The sequence below is a fragment of the Mauremys reevesii genome, linkage group 7 (genome assembly GCF_016161935.1).
Source record: "Mauremys reevesii isolate NIE-2019 linkage group 7, ASM1616193v1, whole genome shotgun sequence".
NCBI classification, from domain to species: Eukaryota; Metazoa; Chordata; order Testudines; family Geoemydidae; genus Mauremys; species Mauremys reevesii.
In genome coordinates this window covers 52781402-52799943 of record NC_052629.1, presented here as the reverse complement: position 1 = coordinate 52799943, position 18542 = coordinate 52781402, and the positions used below count along the sequence as shown (strand labels likewise).

General features: G+C 41.0%; 1 protein-coding gene across 1 annotated transcript in view; it reads left to right on the top strand.

The window, feature by feature from the left end:
* The window catches only part of LOC120368936 (mitochondrial import inner membrane translocase subunit Tim23), a 33933-nt gene extending 17932 nt beyond the window's left edge, over positions 1 to 16001 (top strand). Inside the window, exons 6-7 of the mRNA XM_039481691.1 lie at positions 1872 to 1982; positions 15408 to 16001. Of these exons, the coding sequence (XP_039337625.1) occupies positions 1872 to 1982; positions 15408 to 15523 (227 nt within the window). The 3' untranslated portion in view covers positions 15524 to 16001. The remainder of the gene's footprint in view (positions 1 to 1871; positions 1983 to 15407) is intronic.
* Positions 16002 to 18542: the final 2541 nt, after the last annotated feature.

Here is an 18542-nt window from a genome sequence, read left to right as displayed (position 1 = left end):
CTTGAAAGCCTGAGCAGTAATGGCCACATTGCTATTTTTAGTCAGCTATCACAAGGCTGTCTTAGCCTCCCAGCTGGGGGGCTTACTCCCAGCTGCAGTGTAGACATACCCTAAAAAGGACATTGCAGAACTAAAGGGACTCCAGAGGAGAACAAGAACGATCAAGGGCCTGAAGAGAGATTGAAAAGATTGGGGTTGTTTACCTTAGAAATAAGACTAAAGTTGGGACATGATAAAAGTTGATAAAGTGAGTGGCCTAGAAAAGGTAGATCAGGAACTGCTGTTCTCCCTGTTTTGCACAAGAACAAAGGGGTATTCAAATAAACTGATCAAAGGGACTACTTTTCACAGAATGTGTAATTAAACTATGGAATTTTATGCCAAGAATTTAAGATTCTAAAAGGGATTGGATAATTTTACAGATATCCAGAGTTAGAATTTACACCAATTTTTGGAAGAGATATCTAACCTTGTGCGTCAGGATTTAAGCCTATCTGTAACCATTAGAAATCTGGATGACACAATGTGGGGAGCAGATTATCCCACATCTGCTACTTCAGAGGAAGTCACAAGAACCCTGCAGTATCTGGTACTGGCCACTGTCAGACAGGATACTGGACTAAATGAACCTTGGATCTTTTCCATTATGGCAGTTCTCTTTTAGGTTTACCTATTACCGGATTATAAAACTGGAAAATATAGATAAAAACACATCTGAAAAAGGTGCTGCATGTTGCAGTTCAAGGTTCCAGTGTGATGAGTGATATATTAACAGATTCTTCACAGCTGTGTTTGTTTTCTTGAGTAATCTTCTTTCAGTGTTTGTCTTAGTTATACTGGCATGCATTCTAGTGTGCAGATTTCATATAGAACATGACCTTCCTAGTTAGCATATTATAGTCCTTAGGCGTACCAGGCATGGCATGAGAGTTGGTTCTGGCTTCTCCTGTGCTAGGTGCTGTGGAAGCTCCACGCTTCGTGTGTGTGTGTGTGTGTGTGTGTGTGTGTGTGTGTGAGAGAAATAAGGAACAACTCTCTCCTCTACCACCTTGCTGTTTATGTTAATTTTCAAGAGTCTCTGCTAAACTGAGATAGTTCGGTAGTATTATAGGTGTCCATTTATGGAGTGATCAATTTTGAAGGCTTCTGTTGAACAAGATTTTTTTCCTCTAATACTGCACATTTAAGGCCAGATCAATATCCTTGCTCATATTCAGTAGCATTTTAAGAGCAGCGGGTTTTGGAGGAGTAAAGTACAATCATGTGAGTAAAGGTATCGTAATCTGGCTTTTAGAGCAGCAAGAATAACTAACAGTATTGTATCTATACTGTTCTGAGTGATATGAAGTTCTTTACTAGTCTTCACCCTATATGAAGATTCTAGATACTGTTACATTATACCAGTGATGAGTTTGTTTGCTGGCTTGGGCTCATGCACCCTTACTATGGGTTCACAGATTCCCTTTTGGCATGGAGACAGTCCCTCAGACTGATGCTTTCCTGTTAACTAAATGTGTAAGGTGGTGCAACACTTCAGCTTTAGGGACAAATTATATACAAACAGAGCTTATAGTGCAGTTGAAATGAGGATAGACATAGATATCCTCCTTATAGAATAGAAATGATGTAATGTTAAAGACTGAAAAGGCCAAAGATGTAGCCTTAAGGCATTAATAGCAGGAGTAAAGGGAAGTTGCAAAGACTCCACCAGAAATGGAAAAATATGAATGTGGGCTCAAGATTGCTTTGAAAGCTGCATTGAGACCAGAATCCAAGGCCTGGTTAATATTATCTCTTCTAGAACATGGATGGCAAGGTAATTTGGTGCAAATATTTTGATATTTTACCAATAACTTTAATTCCTCTTCCAGCATTGCTTTACAGCGCATTTGGAGTCATCATAGAGAAAACACGAGGTGCAGAAGATGACCTGAACACAGTAGCTGCTGGGACCATGACAGGAATGTTATACAAATGCACAGGTAGACTGAGAAGATATGAATATTTTTGCCAAAGATATGTAAAGCATGAATGTAAACTTAGGTTTTTAAAGTGCAGTTCTGCTCTGAAGGGTGATTATATAAAAAGGGCATATTTTTACTCAGCAAAGTTGTTTCCACAGCTACAACTCTGAGCACACACAGGACTTTAGTGTCAACCAACACAGCAAAGAATGTGAGCCGCTTTATTCCTTCATATATATTAGATTTGTTAAAAGCCTCTAAAGACAATGTGGTTACACAGGTGGCACTCAAGGCATAGTTTGGCTTGCAGAATCTATCAGTGCTGATGTGTGAGAATGAAAGAAGCCATATGGTGTTTGTAGGACTGGGAAATTGCCTATGTAAACTGGGTAAATTTAACCTGGAAATCATTTAAACAGATATGAATCTCCACAGTGCTGTTTTTAAAATCACTTTTCAGAGTAGACTTACACTTAAGAATTAGAGCATGATTTAGGATTTAAAAAGTATGGGAATGTTGATGGTGGAAGAATACATTCTGTGATATAGTAGATTCACAACCACTTAATTACATGTATTGTTATAGCAATAACCCTAAAATCTCTGATGCCTGTTAAGGCAAAATTAAGCCAAAGACTGTATCCTCAGCCACCTGAGAGGTAAGGATTGTTTAAGGGAACAAAGTGTTTGGAGGGTCTGACCTATAAAATTCTATTAGATAGACATACAGTACAACTATCGTAGGCCTTGTTTTGGATTCCATCTTCATAAAAAAAGATGGACTCCTTAAATCAGTTGTATCATGCTCCAGCATAAGTATCAATGGTACCCCCACCCCTCTTCGATATGTCCGTCCAGCTTGACAGTGAACCACTGATGATTACTCTCTGGGAACAGTTTTCCAACCTGTTATGCACCCACCTTATAGTAGCTCCATCTAGACTATATTTCCCTAGTTTGTTTATGAGAAGATCACACAAGACAGTATCAAAGGACTTACTAAAAAAAAAAAAAATCAAGATATACCACATCTACCACTTGCATCTCCCCCCAACCCCCCTCCCCCCATCCACAAGGCTTGTTACATCTGTGTTGACATTACCATTACAGTACAACCCTAAGTACATATTGTTTATAATAGTAACCAAACCATTTAAAAGAAAAATGAAATTTTACAAAAATGAAAACCTAAGAATTTTAAGTAGCCTTTTTCCTTAAGGCAACAGAGAATTTGGTATTGTAATTAGGAGGGTTATAAAACCACATTAGTAAACAATTAGTATATTGTAGGAGGTAAATTTTGGGAATATAATTACATCACCCTTTGTAGAGACCTTATACTGTTTCTTGTGCAACTTGTTTCCTAAGCCATTAGGACTTTGAGTCAAACACCACTGTGAATTGCACACTTGGCAGTGAGCATTGGAAGATGATGGGATGCTTCCTGCAGGAAGCACCACTAAGCAAGCAGGCTGGCATACTTTACACTAGCAGAAGTTTCCCATTGGTTTTCAAGTGTAAAACCATGAAAATGACCATAGTGAGAGGGACCAATGGTTTATCTAGCCCAGTATCCTGTCTTCTGACAGTGACCAATGCCAGATGCTTCAAAGGGAATGAACAGCACAATTATCAAGTGATCCATCTTGTCATCCAGTCCCAGCATTTGGCAGTCAGACATTTAGAGATACCCAGAGCATGGGGCTGTACCTCTGGCTATCCTGACTGATAGCCACTGATGGACCTATCCTCCATGAATTTATCTAATTCTTTTTTGAATGCAGTTATATTTTTGTCCTTCACAACATCCCTGGGCAACAACTTTCACAGGTTGACTGTGCACTGTGTGAAGTAGTACTTCCTTTGGTTTGTTTTAAACCTGCTCTACCTATCCATTTCATCAGGTGATCCCTGATTCATATGTTGTGTGAAAGGGTAAACAACACTTCCTTATTCATTTTCTCCACGTGATTCATGATTTTAATATACCTTTATCCATAGCCCCTCTCGTCTCATGGAGAGTGCATTGCTTTAATCCAATCTTGGGGTGGCACAGGCATAGATAACTTGTAAAGGCAGCTAGCCTTTCCCTTGCCAAGACAAGATTGTTCCTGCAGTAGATCTTCAGTGTACTGATTTTCTTTAAAAAAAATTGTGTGTGTGTGTATATATATATATATATATATATATATATATATATATATATATATATAAAGATATATATATACACACACACACACACACAGTATATACTCATTCATTAGCCCGTTTATAAGCTGACCCCCCAAAAATAGAAAAATACCCAAAACTGTATGACCCTTGACAAGCCTATATATGACAAGCCTATATTTCAGGGGTTGGCAAACTTTGGCTCCTGGCCTGTTAGGGTAAGCTGCTAGCGGACCTGGACATCTTGTTTACCTGGAATGTCTGCAGGTGCAGAGCCTCTCAGCTCCCAGTGTCTGCAGTTTGCCGTTCCCAGCCAATGGGAGCTGCAGGAATTGGTGCACCACAGGGAGCTGGGGGGCTCCATGCCTGCATATGCTCCAGGTGAACAAAATGACAGTGTATCAGATATTCAATTCAGTGATTCCATAGAGTTTTTAAAATAATCAAATTTTGGTGTAGACCTGTTTATAAGCCAACCCCCATTCTTTGATGTGTCTTTTTTACCAAAAATATTTGGCTTCTGAACAAGTATATACAGTATATCTTACTAAAAGACAAATAGGAAGAAAAAAAGTTGTGTTCCTTTAACTTCTAATGTCCAAAGTTACTGAACTAATGGCAGTATAGATAATGGTTTGCCTCTGTTCACAGCACTGTATGTACCAATATATCACTTCAGGCAATTTTTCTATACTTTGTTACATATGAAATGCCACTTGCAGAAACCCCTAAGAACAATAGGCATATTAAACTCCACTGGAGCTAGTTAAGTACAGTAGTTACTGCTACACTATAGGTGTGATTGAAACTTTCCAAGGTTTATAAGTTTTGATTCCTTAAGTGAGAACATCACAGGCGATATTCACACTTGTTGAAGGGAATGAATTCCATCTTCACTTTCTAGGCTCTACACAGCTCTGACTCTCCCCCCCTTCTCTCTGCCCCCCCTCAGCAGTGCATGGATATAGCACTGTGACTCAGTATCAGTAGTAGCCTTGCGGGATTGAACATTTCTGTGTCTGCATTATGAAGCTTGCTTATTGACTGGGTTTTTAAAACTGCATTGACTTAGCTTTTGATGAGGGGAAAACTGGTCAGAAATAGCTCTCGGGAAGGCCATTGCTGGCATCTAGTGCATTATGCTGCTACTTAGAAAACTGATTCCCCAAACTAACCCTTGATCTCACATTTTGCCCTTATGAATGTTTTAAATGCACCATAAAAAAAATGTACAAAGATGTCACAAGATTAGAATAGGGAACTATGTTGCAACAAAATCCTTTGCAGAATTTAGCTATTCCACACAGTCTAGATTAGCAAATGTTTAGAAATGACTAAGCAACAAAATGAATTGAACTTTGGCCAAAGAGTGCATGGTTCCACTCTGGAAAAAATTATCTAAGCTTTTCTGTTTATGCTGTTGCATGAAGCTTAAGTGCTGTGATTAGAGACTTTTTACAACTGGAGCTAGTTAAGTGCAGTATTACCTGCTACACTACTCTTGCAGCTTGTTGGGACACATTTTGAGATCACACTTTACACTGAATGTTCCAAGTAGACGGTTAGTGATAGACAAAGGAAATCCTCTCCTGTTCCTTTTACTGGTATTATAAGGAGCAGGAGAATTGTTGGAAAAATGCTCTAGCTCATCAAGGAGCATATGTTGCTCAGTCAGATTGACATGCCCCCCCCCACACACACACTTGTTGCCTGCCAAAAGTGGTCTTGTAAACTGATTTATAATCTCAGAAAAAGGCAGGTCAACACTACTTTCTTCCTGTTTTCCCTCCCCGCTCCTTGGGTTTCACAGTGTCATCATAGTTTGCAGAGAAGTGGTTTAAATGAGTTCAGATTCAAAGTCTCACTTCCGTATAAACATTCCAAAGCAGAAAAGTCCGTAAATGCAATAAGGTGGTGGGTCTCTTTCTGCCCCACTGTTTAAAAAAATCTATCTATTGGGTGTTGCCATTTATAAATAGGCAGAAATAAGAACTGATCTGTTGTGGTGAGAATTACTGCAGTGGATGTTGTGATGCATACTGTGACGGGTTAGATCACAGTAACCCCCCCCTTGGGAGCTGCCAACTGATATGCCAAGACTACTTCTGCCCCTGCTTTCCTGCCCCATCAGCTTAGGACTTCAGTGCCCTGCCTGATTTGAGCCAGACTCGCTAGCCTGCTACAAACCCAGACCCAGGTCTACAAAAAGAACAGTACTTGTGGCACCTTAGAGACTACCAAAATTATTTGAGCATAAGCTTTTGTGGGCTACAGCCCACTTCATCGGATGCATAGAATGGAACATATAGTAAGAAGATATATATACACACACATACAGAGAACATTAAAAGGTGGGAGATGTCCTACCAACTTGAAGAGGCTAATTAATTAAGAGAAAAAACTTTTATAATGATAATCAAGATAGCCCATTACAGACAGTTTGACAAGAGGTGTGAAAATACTTAACGTGGAGAAATAGATTCAATGTGTGTGATGGCTCAGCCATTCCCAGTTTCTATTCAAGCCTAACTTGACGGTGTCTAATTTGCATATTAATTCAAGTTCATCAGTTTCTCATTGGTCTGTTTTTGAAGCTTTTCTGTTGCAAAATTGCCACCTTTAGGTCTGTTACTGAGTGGCCAGAGAGATGGAAGTGTTCTCCTACTGGTTTTTGACTGTTGTGATTCCTGATGTCAGATTTGTGTCCATTTATTCTTTTGCGTAGAGACTGTCTGGTTTGGCTAATGTACATGGCAGAGGGGCATTGCCGGCACATATCACATTGGTAGATGTGCAGGTGAACGAGCCCATTACGTGGCTGATGCGATTAGGTCCTATGATTATGTCACTTAACTAGATATGTGGACAGAGTTGGCATCAGGCTTTGTTGCAAAGATAGGTTCCTGGGTTAGTGTTTTTGTTCTGTGGTTGCACATCCCCTAATAGCTGCAGGTTTACCTGAAAGTAGCTAACAGAAGTGTTCTTGTCTTTAACACTCAGATCCCAATGGGGTCTAAACCCAAATAAATCCGTTTTACCTTGTATAAAGCTTATACAGGTTAAACTCAAATTGTTCGCCCTCTATAACACTGATAGAGATGCACAGCTGTTTGCCTCCGCAGGTATAAGACGGTTACTCACCGTTGTAACTGTTGTTCTTAGAGATGTGTTGCTCATATCCATTCCAGTCAGGTGAGTGCGCGCAGCATGCACGTTCGTCGGAAGATTTTTACCCTAGCAACACTTGGTGGGTCAGCTGGGCGCCCCCTGGAGTGGCGCCGCTATAGCGCTGGATATATACCCCTGCCGACCCGACCGACCCTCAGTTCCTTCTTACCGTCCGTGTCGGTCGTTGGAACAGTGGAGCGCGGCTTAGCTGACCTCCACTTCCCTAGCTACTCGTAGTTCTCTCGTTAATTCTTGTATATAGTTCAGATTTATATAGTTGTAGTTAACTTTATTCGTTTGTAGTATAGTTAGTGTGTATAGTTCACAGGGGTTCAGGGTTTATCCCCTTCCCCGCACCCGGTACTATGCCCGGTTTATAGGTTTTCACAATGCTCGGCCGGCCACAAGCCGATGCCGACAAGAGATCCTCTCCTAAGTGCCTTGAGGAATCTCACCTAACAGATAAGTGCCGCATTTGTAAGGCCTTTAAGCCGAGAACAAAAGGGGAGCTGGACTTTCGTCTCAAGCAGCTCCTGAGGGAGGCAGCTCTTGCTCCTCCGCTCTCGGCACCGAGCGTTAGTCTTCAAGAAGCAGTCCCTCGGCATACTGAGTTAATTAATAAGTTAAAAGATTTTATTAAATACAGAAAGTAGGATTTAAGTGGTTTCAAGTAGTAACAGACAAAACAAAGTGAATTACTAAGCAAAATAAAATAAACACGCAGGTCTATGTCTAATACAGTAAAACAACGGAGTACAGATAAGATCTCACCCTCAAAGATGTTTCAATACGTTTCTTTCACAGACTGGATGCCTTCCTAGTCTGGGCACAGTCCTTTCCCCTGGTACAGCCCTTGTTCCAGCTCAGGTGGTAACTAGGGGATTTCTCATGATGCCCCCTCTGTTCTGTATCTTTTGCATAAGGTGGGAATCCTTTGTCCCTCTGGGTTTCCACCCTCCTCACTGGAAAAGCACCAGGTTAAAGATGGATTCCAGTTCAGGTGACATGATCACATGTCACTGTAAGACCCCAAGCCTTCATTCCTCCCAGCCTGACTCACAGGAAGGCTTGCCTGCAAACAGAGGCATCCACAGTCAATTGTCCTGGTTGATCAGAGCCATCAAGATTCCAAACCACCATTAAATTGCCCACACTTTGCATAATTACAATAGGCCCTCAGAGTTATATTTCATATTTCTAGTTTGACAAGAGTGATACATGTATAGAAATAAGATGAACACACTCAGTAGATTATAAGCTTTGTAATGATGCCTTACAAGAGACCTTTTGCATGAAGCTTATTCCAGTTACATTATATTCACTCATTAGCATATCTTTATAAAATCATATAGACTGCAACGTCTCACATACATGTTCAGACTCAAGCTTATATTGAGCCTAACTCTGTGTGGGCTCATTCATTCAGCAACCTTTCTTTTGATTCAAAAACAAGGTCACTGAAAACTTCAGTCAAGCTTAAAACAAGTTTGGCAGTTTTAAATTTACCTGTTTAGCTATAAAAGCAAAGCTCTTTGCACAGTGAATTGAGTCATCAGGAAACGTAACCTTTAACATAAAACATGAGCCGAGTTTGTAAATGACTTTTCTTTCCCCTCCTTATGGCTTAGGGTATGGCTACACTGGTGAGTTGCAGCGCTGGAAAACCTCCACCAGCGCTGCAATTAGTAAGTGGCCACACCTGCAGGGCACTTCCAGTGCTGCAACTCCCTGGCTGCAGCGCTGGCCGTACACCTCACTCAGCATGGGGAATAAGGATTCCAGCGCTGGTGCTGCAGCGCTGGTCATCAAGTGTGGCCACACACCAGCACTGTGATTGGCCTCCAGCGTATAAGGTGTATCCCAGAATGCTTTTATAAATTACTCTTTGTTTTGTTATGAACGAGCTCCGTTGCCGCTGCTGCTTATCTAAAAAACAAACAGAGCTCCTGTTTGCTGTGATCATCTGTACCTGGCTGTAAACAATCAAATGAGAGGCAGGCAGGCAGTGAATGAAACAGCGGGGAGTTGTGTTGGCTGCAGGCTGTTTGCAATTAAGAGTTAAGACTAAGGGGTCGGAAACATGTTCTGATTTTTCAAGGCAGGAAGCTAAACACACAGTGTTGGCTCCAAAAATCCCCTCTCTCTCTCCCCCCGCTCCCTGTCACACTAGACCCCACTCCACCCCCCTCTTTTGAAAAGCACGTTGCAGCCACTTGAACGCTGGGATAGCTGCCCATAATGCATCACTCCCAACAGCGCTGCAAATGTGGCCACACACCAGCGCTGGCCCTGCACAGCTGGATGACCAGCGCTGCAAACCGTAAGTGTAGCCATACCCTCAGTGTATTTAGCTTTTTCTTTTGGGGAGGCAGCAAGGAGACCACTTACATTTGGAAAAGGGCTGTTTCCATGTATGCATACAGCACCTAGTACAATGGGGCTGTGATCCTCAGTAGAGTCTCTGGATCCTAAATCTATTGCAATAAATATATATTAATTTGTTGCAATCAGGAGGTCCATCTGAACGGAGGTGACTATACATGTTAATAGCTAAAATGAACCAGTCATCATTTTAGAAATATAGGACACAACCCTGAAAGTCAACAAATCTTAAATTCATTAAACAGGGCTAATCACTTTATTGCTACCAATACAAAGTCTGACCAGGCTAGATCTAGAGAGTAATTTGCTGTAGTTGTAATGGGCAGAAGTTCAGGAGAACTAGTCTAGCTGTAAATAGACACATCATGAGACAGCGAGCCCTACAAACTGGGGCATGATTTGTTACAGTTTCCTTGATCCAAGTCTTAAATTAAAAAAAAACAAACAAACCACACACACACTGTATCTACTAGGAAGTAGAGGTTCTCTTGTTTAATCCATTATGTTTCTTCAGGGAGAAACCCTTGAGGTATTTTGCAACCTGCTGCAGATACAGGCTCTGTGATATCTTGCTCGTCTTCAGAACCTATATAAAATTAATTGTAGCAGATTTTGCTTCCTAGCTGTAAATTGAAATCCATTCAGATACTTTAGAAACATAATGAACAACCAGTGTGGTCTGCCTTCTTTATAGTGTCAGCATCTTAGATGCCACCTTGACATGTGTTCTAAATGAATAAACTCAACTGAATTAGGTTGTGGACAGATTCACTTTTAATCATGCTCTGAACCAACAGATGTTACACATCTGGTACAAGACGGGAAAGGTATTTTTCACAAGGGAGGAGGATCAAATACAACCCGTTCAGGGGGTTAAACAGTTGCCTCTGACTTATGCCTGATCTTAGTTCTCTCAAGTAGCAACAGCAGTGTAAAATAGAACACCTTCTCAGTTTCACTGCTGCTTGCAGGGTTCTGAATATCACCCGTGGAAACACAGGAGCTAACAGACTCAGGAAGAGAACACTACATTGGTTAATATATAGAAGATGATGCTAACAACCATGCAGGGGCTGTAAAGTGGTTTTGGGGTTTTTTTAAATGAAAATTTAGTTTCTTTAGAAAATGAAGTCAGTCCCCCTTCCACCACAGCCACCAAACAAGGAAAGTTTCCAAGTTTCAAGTGTTGTAGCTGTGCTGTTGTAGTGTAGATGCTTCCTAGACTGACATAAGGGGTTTTCCCATTGATGTAGGTAATCCAGCTACAGTGAGGAGGGAGGTCAACCTAGCTGCACTGCATTGCATGGGGGTGTGAAATTGTTCACAGCCCTGAAAGATCTAAGTAGGTCAACCTAAGGCTGTATCTACACTAGCACTTTTGTCAGAAAAACTTGTTGGTCGGAGGAGTGGGGGAAAAAACCCTCCCTGACCAATGCGTTTCACCAACAAAAGGACTGGTGCGGACAGCACTATTCCAAATCCACACAGAGCAGCTACATGGGAGATTTTATAGCAGCACAGCTGCAGTGCTATGGCTGTGCCGCTGTAAGGTCTATCATGTGTACATAGCCTGTGTTTTAAGTATAGACCATGCCTTAGCATCTGGCTACAGCAGTCTGAAATCAGAGCTGTTTCTCTAGAACAGTTCATTTCTTCAGCTCTGCTTTCCCTCAGTAATTTCTATACCAACGGTCCTTTGCTACCCTGGAAACTCCCAGGGGCAGCAGTGAACTTTTAGAAAAATTTCCTAGCATAGACTTACATTTAACTACACAAATGTGGGTGTTTTTTCTTTTAAATGAAAAGCAGTGGGCCAGATTCAGAGATGCTAATTAACTACTGCTTCATTTTAATTCTGTGGGAGTTGAAGGTGCTTATCACCTCTGAAAATCAGGCCCTTTAAAACTTTGGAGCTATTTCTTCTACAGGCTGCAAAAGAAAAAAAGATAATTTCTCATTCTAAGTTCTTGGGAGGCAGATGCTGGAAGCCATGAAATATTTAGATTTAACTTTCTGCCTTGTTCTACTTGACATTTTGTATGTCTAGATTTCTGGCTTAGTGTTTTTAATGTCTACTTTTTAAGGTAATAGGCAGCAGTTATCAATGTTGGCATTTTCTTCTCTTCATTTCTCCTGACCCATAGTTTTCCTTTTTTTAAAACTTTCAGGAAATGGTGAGGAATTAATGTTGCCTGAAACCCCTATATCTATTAGTCAGTGAAAACTGTAAGCTAAAAATGTGCCTGGCCAGCTCTTTCAGCTTGAGCACATGATTCCCCCTGCTCTGTCAGCTCCACTTTTTGTGAAGAGGCAGTGAATTGGTATGATAGTTGTGCTCTGAGTGCTGCAAGTATGCTGTACAATAAAATGTAAGACGAACTGGGACAGAATGAATATGCATGTAAGCAGACAGGATTCTTTGATAAGCTGTATCAAGCTAGAAGTATACATCAGACAACAGCTCATCTAACTTAAGGTATGGGAAACGTATCCTTAGAAACTTTGGCAGTTTCCTTAAATAACTTGTGTTACTTGGCTATCCCTTAAAAATATGGTTTAATATCGGATTCTAGCAAATTAAGCCCCTTTTTTGACTCTTTCAGCCTCACCTTGCACATGTCAGAGTGAGATAATGGCATAACTATGTATGTCTGGTGGGGTGTGCCAAAACAACTTGCTATCAAGACTAGCAGAAAGTGATTGTAGGGGAGGAGTGGGAATTCAGCCTATCACTTAGTTTGCACCCTGGGGATGGGGGTGGTGTGATGCCCAAGTAAGGTCATCAAGTCAGAACACTTAGCATTTCCTGCCCAGTAACTTAGTTTTGTTTAGCGAAACTGCAGTTTGCTGGCTAGAGCAGAGCAGGAAGGGTTGAATGTCTTACTCAAATACAAGTCTACCCACTTGGCGGAGTGGGAGAATACTCCTTTAGCATTGCACTCTTGTGTGTGTGAATGCTTTGGATAGCAGAGGCACATTGCACCAAACAAGTAAGAGTGAAATTGCAGAACTCAATAGTAATAGCTGGGAGCTTAAGTATGCCCAGTTCCTATGTGCTTTCGAGTTTGCAGGAAGGCTCATTGTACAAACTATATGCATCACTTTCCATTACATGAAACAAGCTGTTTATCTGAAACATCCTCTTGTACCTTGCTGAAAGATTTAGAGTCACCAAGCTGCGTACAAATACCCACTCTGCACTGAAGCATGTGGTGGTTGGAGGATTGTAAAAGCTTGTGTGGGGTTTCTTTACTCAGCTGTCTGACCTGCCCATAGGAAAACTTTGGCTCTGCCTCAGATGCTCTAAGCAGTACGTTGCCATGAGAATTGAAGAGTCCAAACCTGCACAAAAAATAGCTAGACATGGCAGGTGACTCATGGCAACAACCAGATAAAATGTCTGTCTTTAAATAGCTTCCTACTGTCAGAAATCAGCTCAGACCCTCTTGCAACCTCCCTCAATGGAGAGAATGGGATTTTTTAGGAGGAGGAGTTACACTCTGGTTTAGCTTCTGTAGTATTTGTTATGTGAATAGGTGAAACCTTGCAATGTCCTTTCATCTGCCTTTACACCTAACTGGTTAAATCCTTCCCTTGTTTATTCTCCATGGCAAATCCTTTCCTACAAGCCAAGGTTTCATTTGGGCTTTTCCCTAGGATTGGGGGGAGGGGGAAATATTGTTGTCTTTTCCCTGAGATGATTATCTTTGCACAAATGTCCTGTCAGCTCTTTACCTCCTCTTGTGCTATGTACCCAGGACAAATTTTCAAAAATAGGAGTCACTCCTAAATCCTATTTTAGGTAAATAAGGATAACTCTTAATGCTGCTGGGCATTCAGCACCTCCCAAAGACTTCATTGGGAGCTGCTGGGGGCTCAGTATGTATTTAGGAGCCTAGGTAGAATTGAGTTCTTGACCCACTTACAAACAAGAGAACTTGTAGCTAGGTGAGCACAGCTAGTCTGTCTGCAAAGTTCTAGAAGGTAGGACTGGAAGTAAGCTTGGGTCACTGGTTATCCCTGCTGCTGTTTCCTTATTTTATTACATGCCTAGGCTAATGCAAATAGATTTAAGACATAGCAGCTTCAGAGGGATTCTGCTTAATCTTAAAGCTCAAATAATGCCTCAATCTAGATGAAATTAACAATTTGTCTCACTAAAAGTAACCTACAAAACCTCGAGCAGTTTAGGGGGAGACAACTAATGACCTGGGAGGAACTAAGTATCAAAGGGGTAGCCCTGTTAGCCTTTAAGGCGCTACCGGACTCCTCGTTGTTTTTGTGGTACAGACTAACATTTATTTGGGCATAAGCTTTCATAAGTGAAAACTCCATCCGTCTGAAGAAGTGGATTTTTTTTACCCACAACAGCTTAGTTTTATTTGTGCATGTTAGTCTTTAAGGTGCCAGTGGACTCCTTGTTGTTCTAGGAGGAACTGATTAATTGGTACAGATTACCATGATACACGTTCCTTTTTCTGTTTAAGACTGAAGAATCTGTGAAATTCCCCTGGTACTTCTGCTAATTCCCATCTAGCAGGCAGTTCATATCTAACTCTAAAACTGAAAGTGATCTATTTCTAAATGTCAGACTTCAACTCTCACTTGGCTTGGTCCTGGTAAACATGGAAGGTTCCAATATTTAGTTTTCCTGACAGGTTAAGGTCATGGTCCCTAATACCACTGCATGTACAGGGTGTTCCTAGAACTGTCCCAGGAAGTGTTAAGGATATTGGAAACTGCAGAAGTCTCCATTTTACTGTTAGAATTCAGCTTTTGCCCATTTGACAGTGATTAACAGCAGGATGTTGAATAGGGCATAGAACTGAAATACTAAAGGTCAAATGACTGAAAACTTAATCTGATTATATTATGACCATTGAGTAGCTAAACCCACATTTTACCATTAGTAGTAGATTTTTTTTAGAATAAACTTGGCATAGGAGAGCAATTTAAAATGGTTTTATTATATTTGTGTGTGACTATGTGGTAGCTAGATAAATTGTTTTTTCATTGCTTTTTCTTTGACCTCAACTGCCTGATACTAGTGAGAGTGAAGTCAGTCAATTCAATGATCCCCTCAAATGCTTGATGACTGATCCTATTTCCCCAGTTTATTCCAAATTAACAAAATTAGCTAAACTTTAAAAACCTAGATGCAGTCCTGTTTAACTCTCAATTTCTAATTAAAGGACTAGGGCTAGATATAAAGAAGTTCTGTTACAGAGGTTCACATCTGTTTCCGCTCTTTAATGCTTGTCCCCTCACCTCTTCCCCCTTAGTTACCTTATTTGACAGACAGGATTAGGATTTCAGGTGAGCTAGAATAAACATGAGATTAATTCTGTTAGAACTGCCTATACAACTGTTATTAGCATTACTTATTTTAAATGGATGGTAAAGAACTCTTGAAGCAAACAACTCTCCATAGGTCATATCTTCTATATATTTATGACTGGATGTTGATATGCAGATGAGACCTTTGCTGATTTTAGAATTAAAGTTATAATGGGTCTTTCTGATTCTATCATCCAGTCTAGTAAAACTACAAGCACTCTTTTTGGGAGAGCTTTGCTTTTATGAATAAGCTTAGACTTCAAAGGGAAAAAAGATGCAGTCACGCAAAGCGTATTGTATTTGAGATCCTCTTAGATTAAATGATGCCTGGCCAATTGCTCTAACTACTTTCCCTAGGAATTATTTAATGCTATTCTTCTTTTCCAGGTGGAGTGCGTGGAATAGCACGAGGAGGCCTTGCAGGCTTGATGCTCACTGGCCTCTATGCTCTCTATAACAACTGGGAGCATATGAAGGGCTCAGTACAACGACAATCCCTCTGAGCAGGGTCATGAGGACTGATTATAGGACATTTATGTAGTTCACCAATCAAATTGATTGCAAAATCTGTCCGGTGATGTCTCTTCATATTTTATCTACAATTAGTGTGAAACTGAATGGAAGCTATTGTACTGTGAGGAAGTTCATTGACACCATTTACCAGGACTGGTGCATCTCTTCTAGCCAGCAGACTACTGGAGGCAGTGGTACCTGGTGGGTCTGCAAATGATTACAATGTGGCCATTAACTTCTCCTCAAAAGGCACAGATTGTCTCCCCAGCATCTCACTTTCTACTAGCCCTGGACATAAGCTGCAAGATCTGGTCCCCTAACTTGACTCACATAGACAGTGCTATGCCACCAGGTTCATTTGGTTATGTGTACTATGATTGTGCTACTTTCTAGCCAATAAAGTTTGAGTCCATAGTGCTAACTGCTGCAGTTCTAACAAATAAAAATGGTTTTGTAAGCCACTGTAAATTCAGCTGGAGTTTGTCATTAGCAGTTAGCACAAGGCAAGGCTTGTGTTAATGGTAAAAGCACAGTGAAAACTGTTAATAGGTATATCAAACAGTAAATAGAAGCATGGTACTTATGTGCTTTTTCTAAGTTGTCCTCTGTTACCCTAATAAGGCCAAGAAACACCCAGATTCCAGTGGGTTTTGTTTGATTATAAAATAGTTTTGTTCAGGAACATCTGTGGTAAAAATTGAGGACCATGGTAATTTTTCAAGAAATGCTGAATGACAATGCCATAACCCCCCCCCCCACTGTCCATCACTAAGTACAGTAATTTTGTCAAGTGTCTGCCGTGCAACATAGTGACACCAACCCCTGGTTTTGTTTGATTGGGGCAATGTGATTAGGTCACAGAAGGACAATGCATAGGAGTCAATAGAATAGAAAAGCCATGAACGAACTGGCTCCTGCTGCTAGATAAATGGTATGGTGATAGTTTTAAAGAAGGGGTAATTGACTGGGGGTAGTATTTATTTCTATTATAGAGACTCATTTCTTCATGCAGGCTGTGGCTGGAATGGACAGATCTGTGGTGTTGCAGAGTATTTTCTCACTATTAAAACAGATGAGTGCTCCAGAATTAAGATAACGATGAGGAAACTGGTTTGGTCAGTAAATTGAAACCAAGCAAACAGAACATTGTTTAGAAAGCAGTTTCTGTTAAACCATCCATTTCAACCTAGTAAAAATGTCTCTAGGGAGTCAAGCAGGATAATGTTTATGCTTTTTGAACAAATCTGAGCCTTCATTCTCAGTAAAAGATAGTTTCTCTGAACAGTCTTCGCTACACCGATGCTGAGAAGCATAGGCCCGATTCTTCTCCATTACACTAAAGTAAATCAGTGAGGTAACATTGGTGTGGAAAGGGGAATCATCCTTCATATGTGCAGAACTTACAACTAGAATAGTTTTCAGAGTAGCAGCCGTGTTAGTCTGTATCCACTAGAATAGTGGATTCCTTAAGTGTATACATTAACATTTACTGGTTACAAAATTGTTACAGGAACAGCTGCAGCCTACACTTATCAGGTGCTTACAGTTGAGTATATGCCATAGTAAGCCAAGCTACAGAAGTGCATATTAATCCAAGGCATTTACAAATCCCAATATAAGACTAGGATTCTATTCCAACACACTTCCTTCTCTCGAAAATAAACTCTCTGCTTTCTCTTAACCCCATCCTCTGGCTGTTGAGATAGTTTGTCTACAGGAAGCCTGTTTACCCCAGTAGTGCTCTTACATAGTGCCAAGAAGTTTATTAGAGAATATTTGAAAATAAACAATAAAGTGTTTGAAGTGTCAGTTATTGTGTCATGGGGGGGTAACATACAAGTTGTAGGGGGATATTAGCATTTTGGTATTGGACAGCATATAGTCTGTCATGTCCCCAATGTGGGGTGTACGGTGGGTGGGATCAAGATTAGTCAAGAGGCAGTGGGGGTACATCACTCATGGGCATGAATAAGCAGGCTGGATAATGGGGATGGGACGACCCTCACATGGTGGAGTTTGGTTCAGTGGGTTTAGGGCTCAGGGAATAGAGTCCAGCAGGGGGGGTTCACAAGTTTCCTCACCCCTGCAGGTGCATGAAGCCACACCCACTCACTCCTGGTATTGGCGGTGGCCAGTGATGTGCTCCCTGTAGATGTCTCTAGACCAGCAAATAGTGTCAGAGACCATTAGGCATCTCATGAGCCTCGCGTAGTGACGGCCCACCCCACAGGTCTGAAGCACGTGTTCATTGCAAGGGTCCCAGGCACCCAGGGCCCCAACAATCAGGACGTCGGTGCAGACCTCGTAGCCCTTACACAGCGAGTTGGCTCTGAATGAAAAAGTAGTTGCTGCAAGTGGAAAGTGATTCACTGTAGGTAGCAGTCTTTTAGTTCTTCCTCTGGTGATTCTCCTACCTACTTTTACTGATAACTTTACTGTAGCCATTCCCTGATTCACATCCATCTGAGACCTAGTCAATTTCCTCAGGATTAAAGTAAACCCCCTATGCTATGGCAGTAAACCAGGATGGAAAAGGTACAGTAAAGGGTGACTTGGAGATTGTAGTAGCTTACCCATTTTTTTTTTATAAAGTAGAGTTTGTGAATTAGTAAGCAGCCCTTTGTACTGTTTGAAAACAAAACGAGAATCTCAAAAGCTTCCTCCCCCCTCACTTATGCAACCCCTGTGAAAGAGGTAGCTTAAAAAAACCCTCCCAGTTGAAACAGTTCTGCATCCCAATTCTTACCTCAATGCAATGAGATCCGTAAAAGCAGGAAGCAGCCTCTCCTAGCTTGACTTTACCTTATCTTCTTTTTACAAGAGGAGATGAAAGGATATGGCTTTTCACAGGAGATTTTTTCCCTTGAAAAGGGAGCCTCACTTCACCCCATAGCAAAGGTCTTTAGGACTAGCTTTTATCTAGATAGCTAATAAGCCTTATAATTGACACCAATTAACCTAAATTATCAGTCAGAGCACACTACCAAGCAGGTGTTTAATACCAGTGTA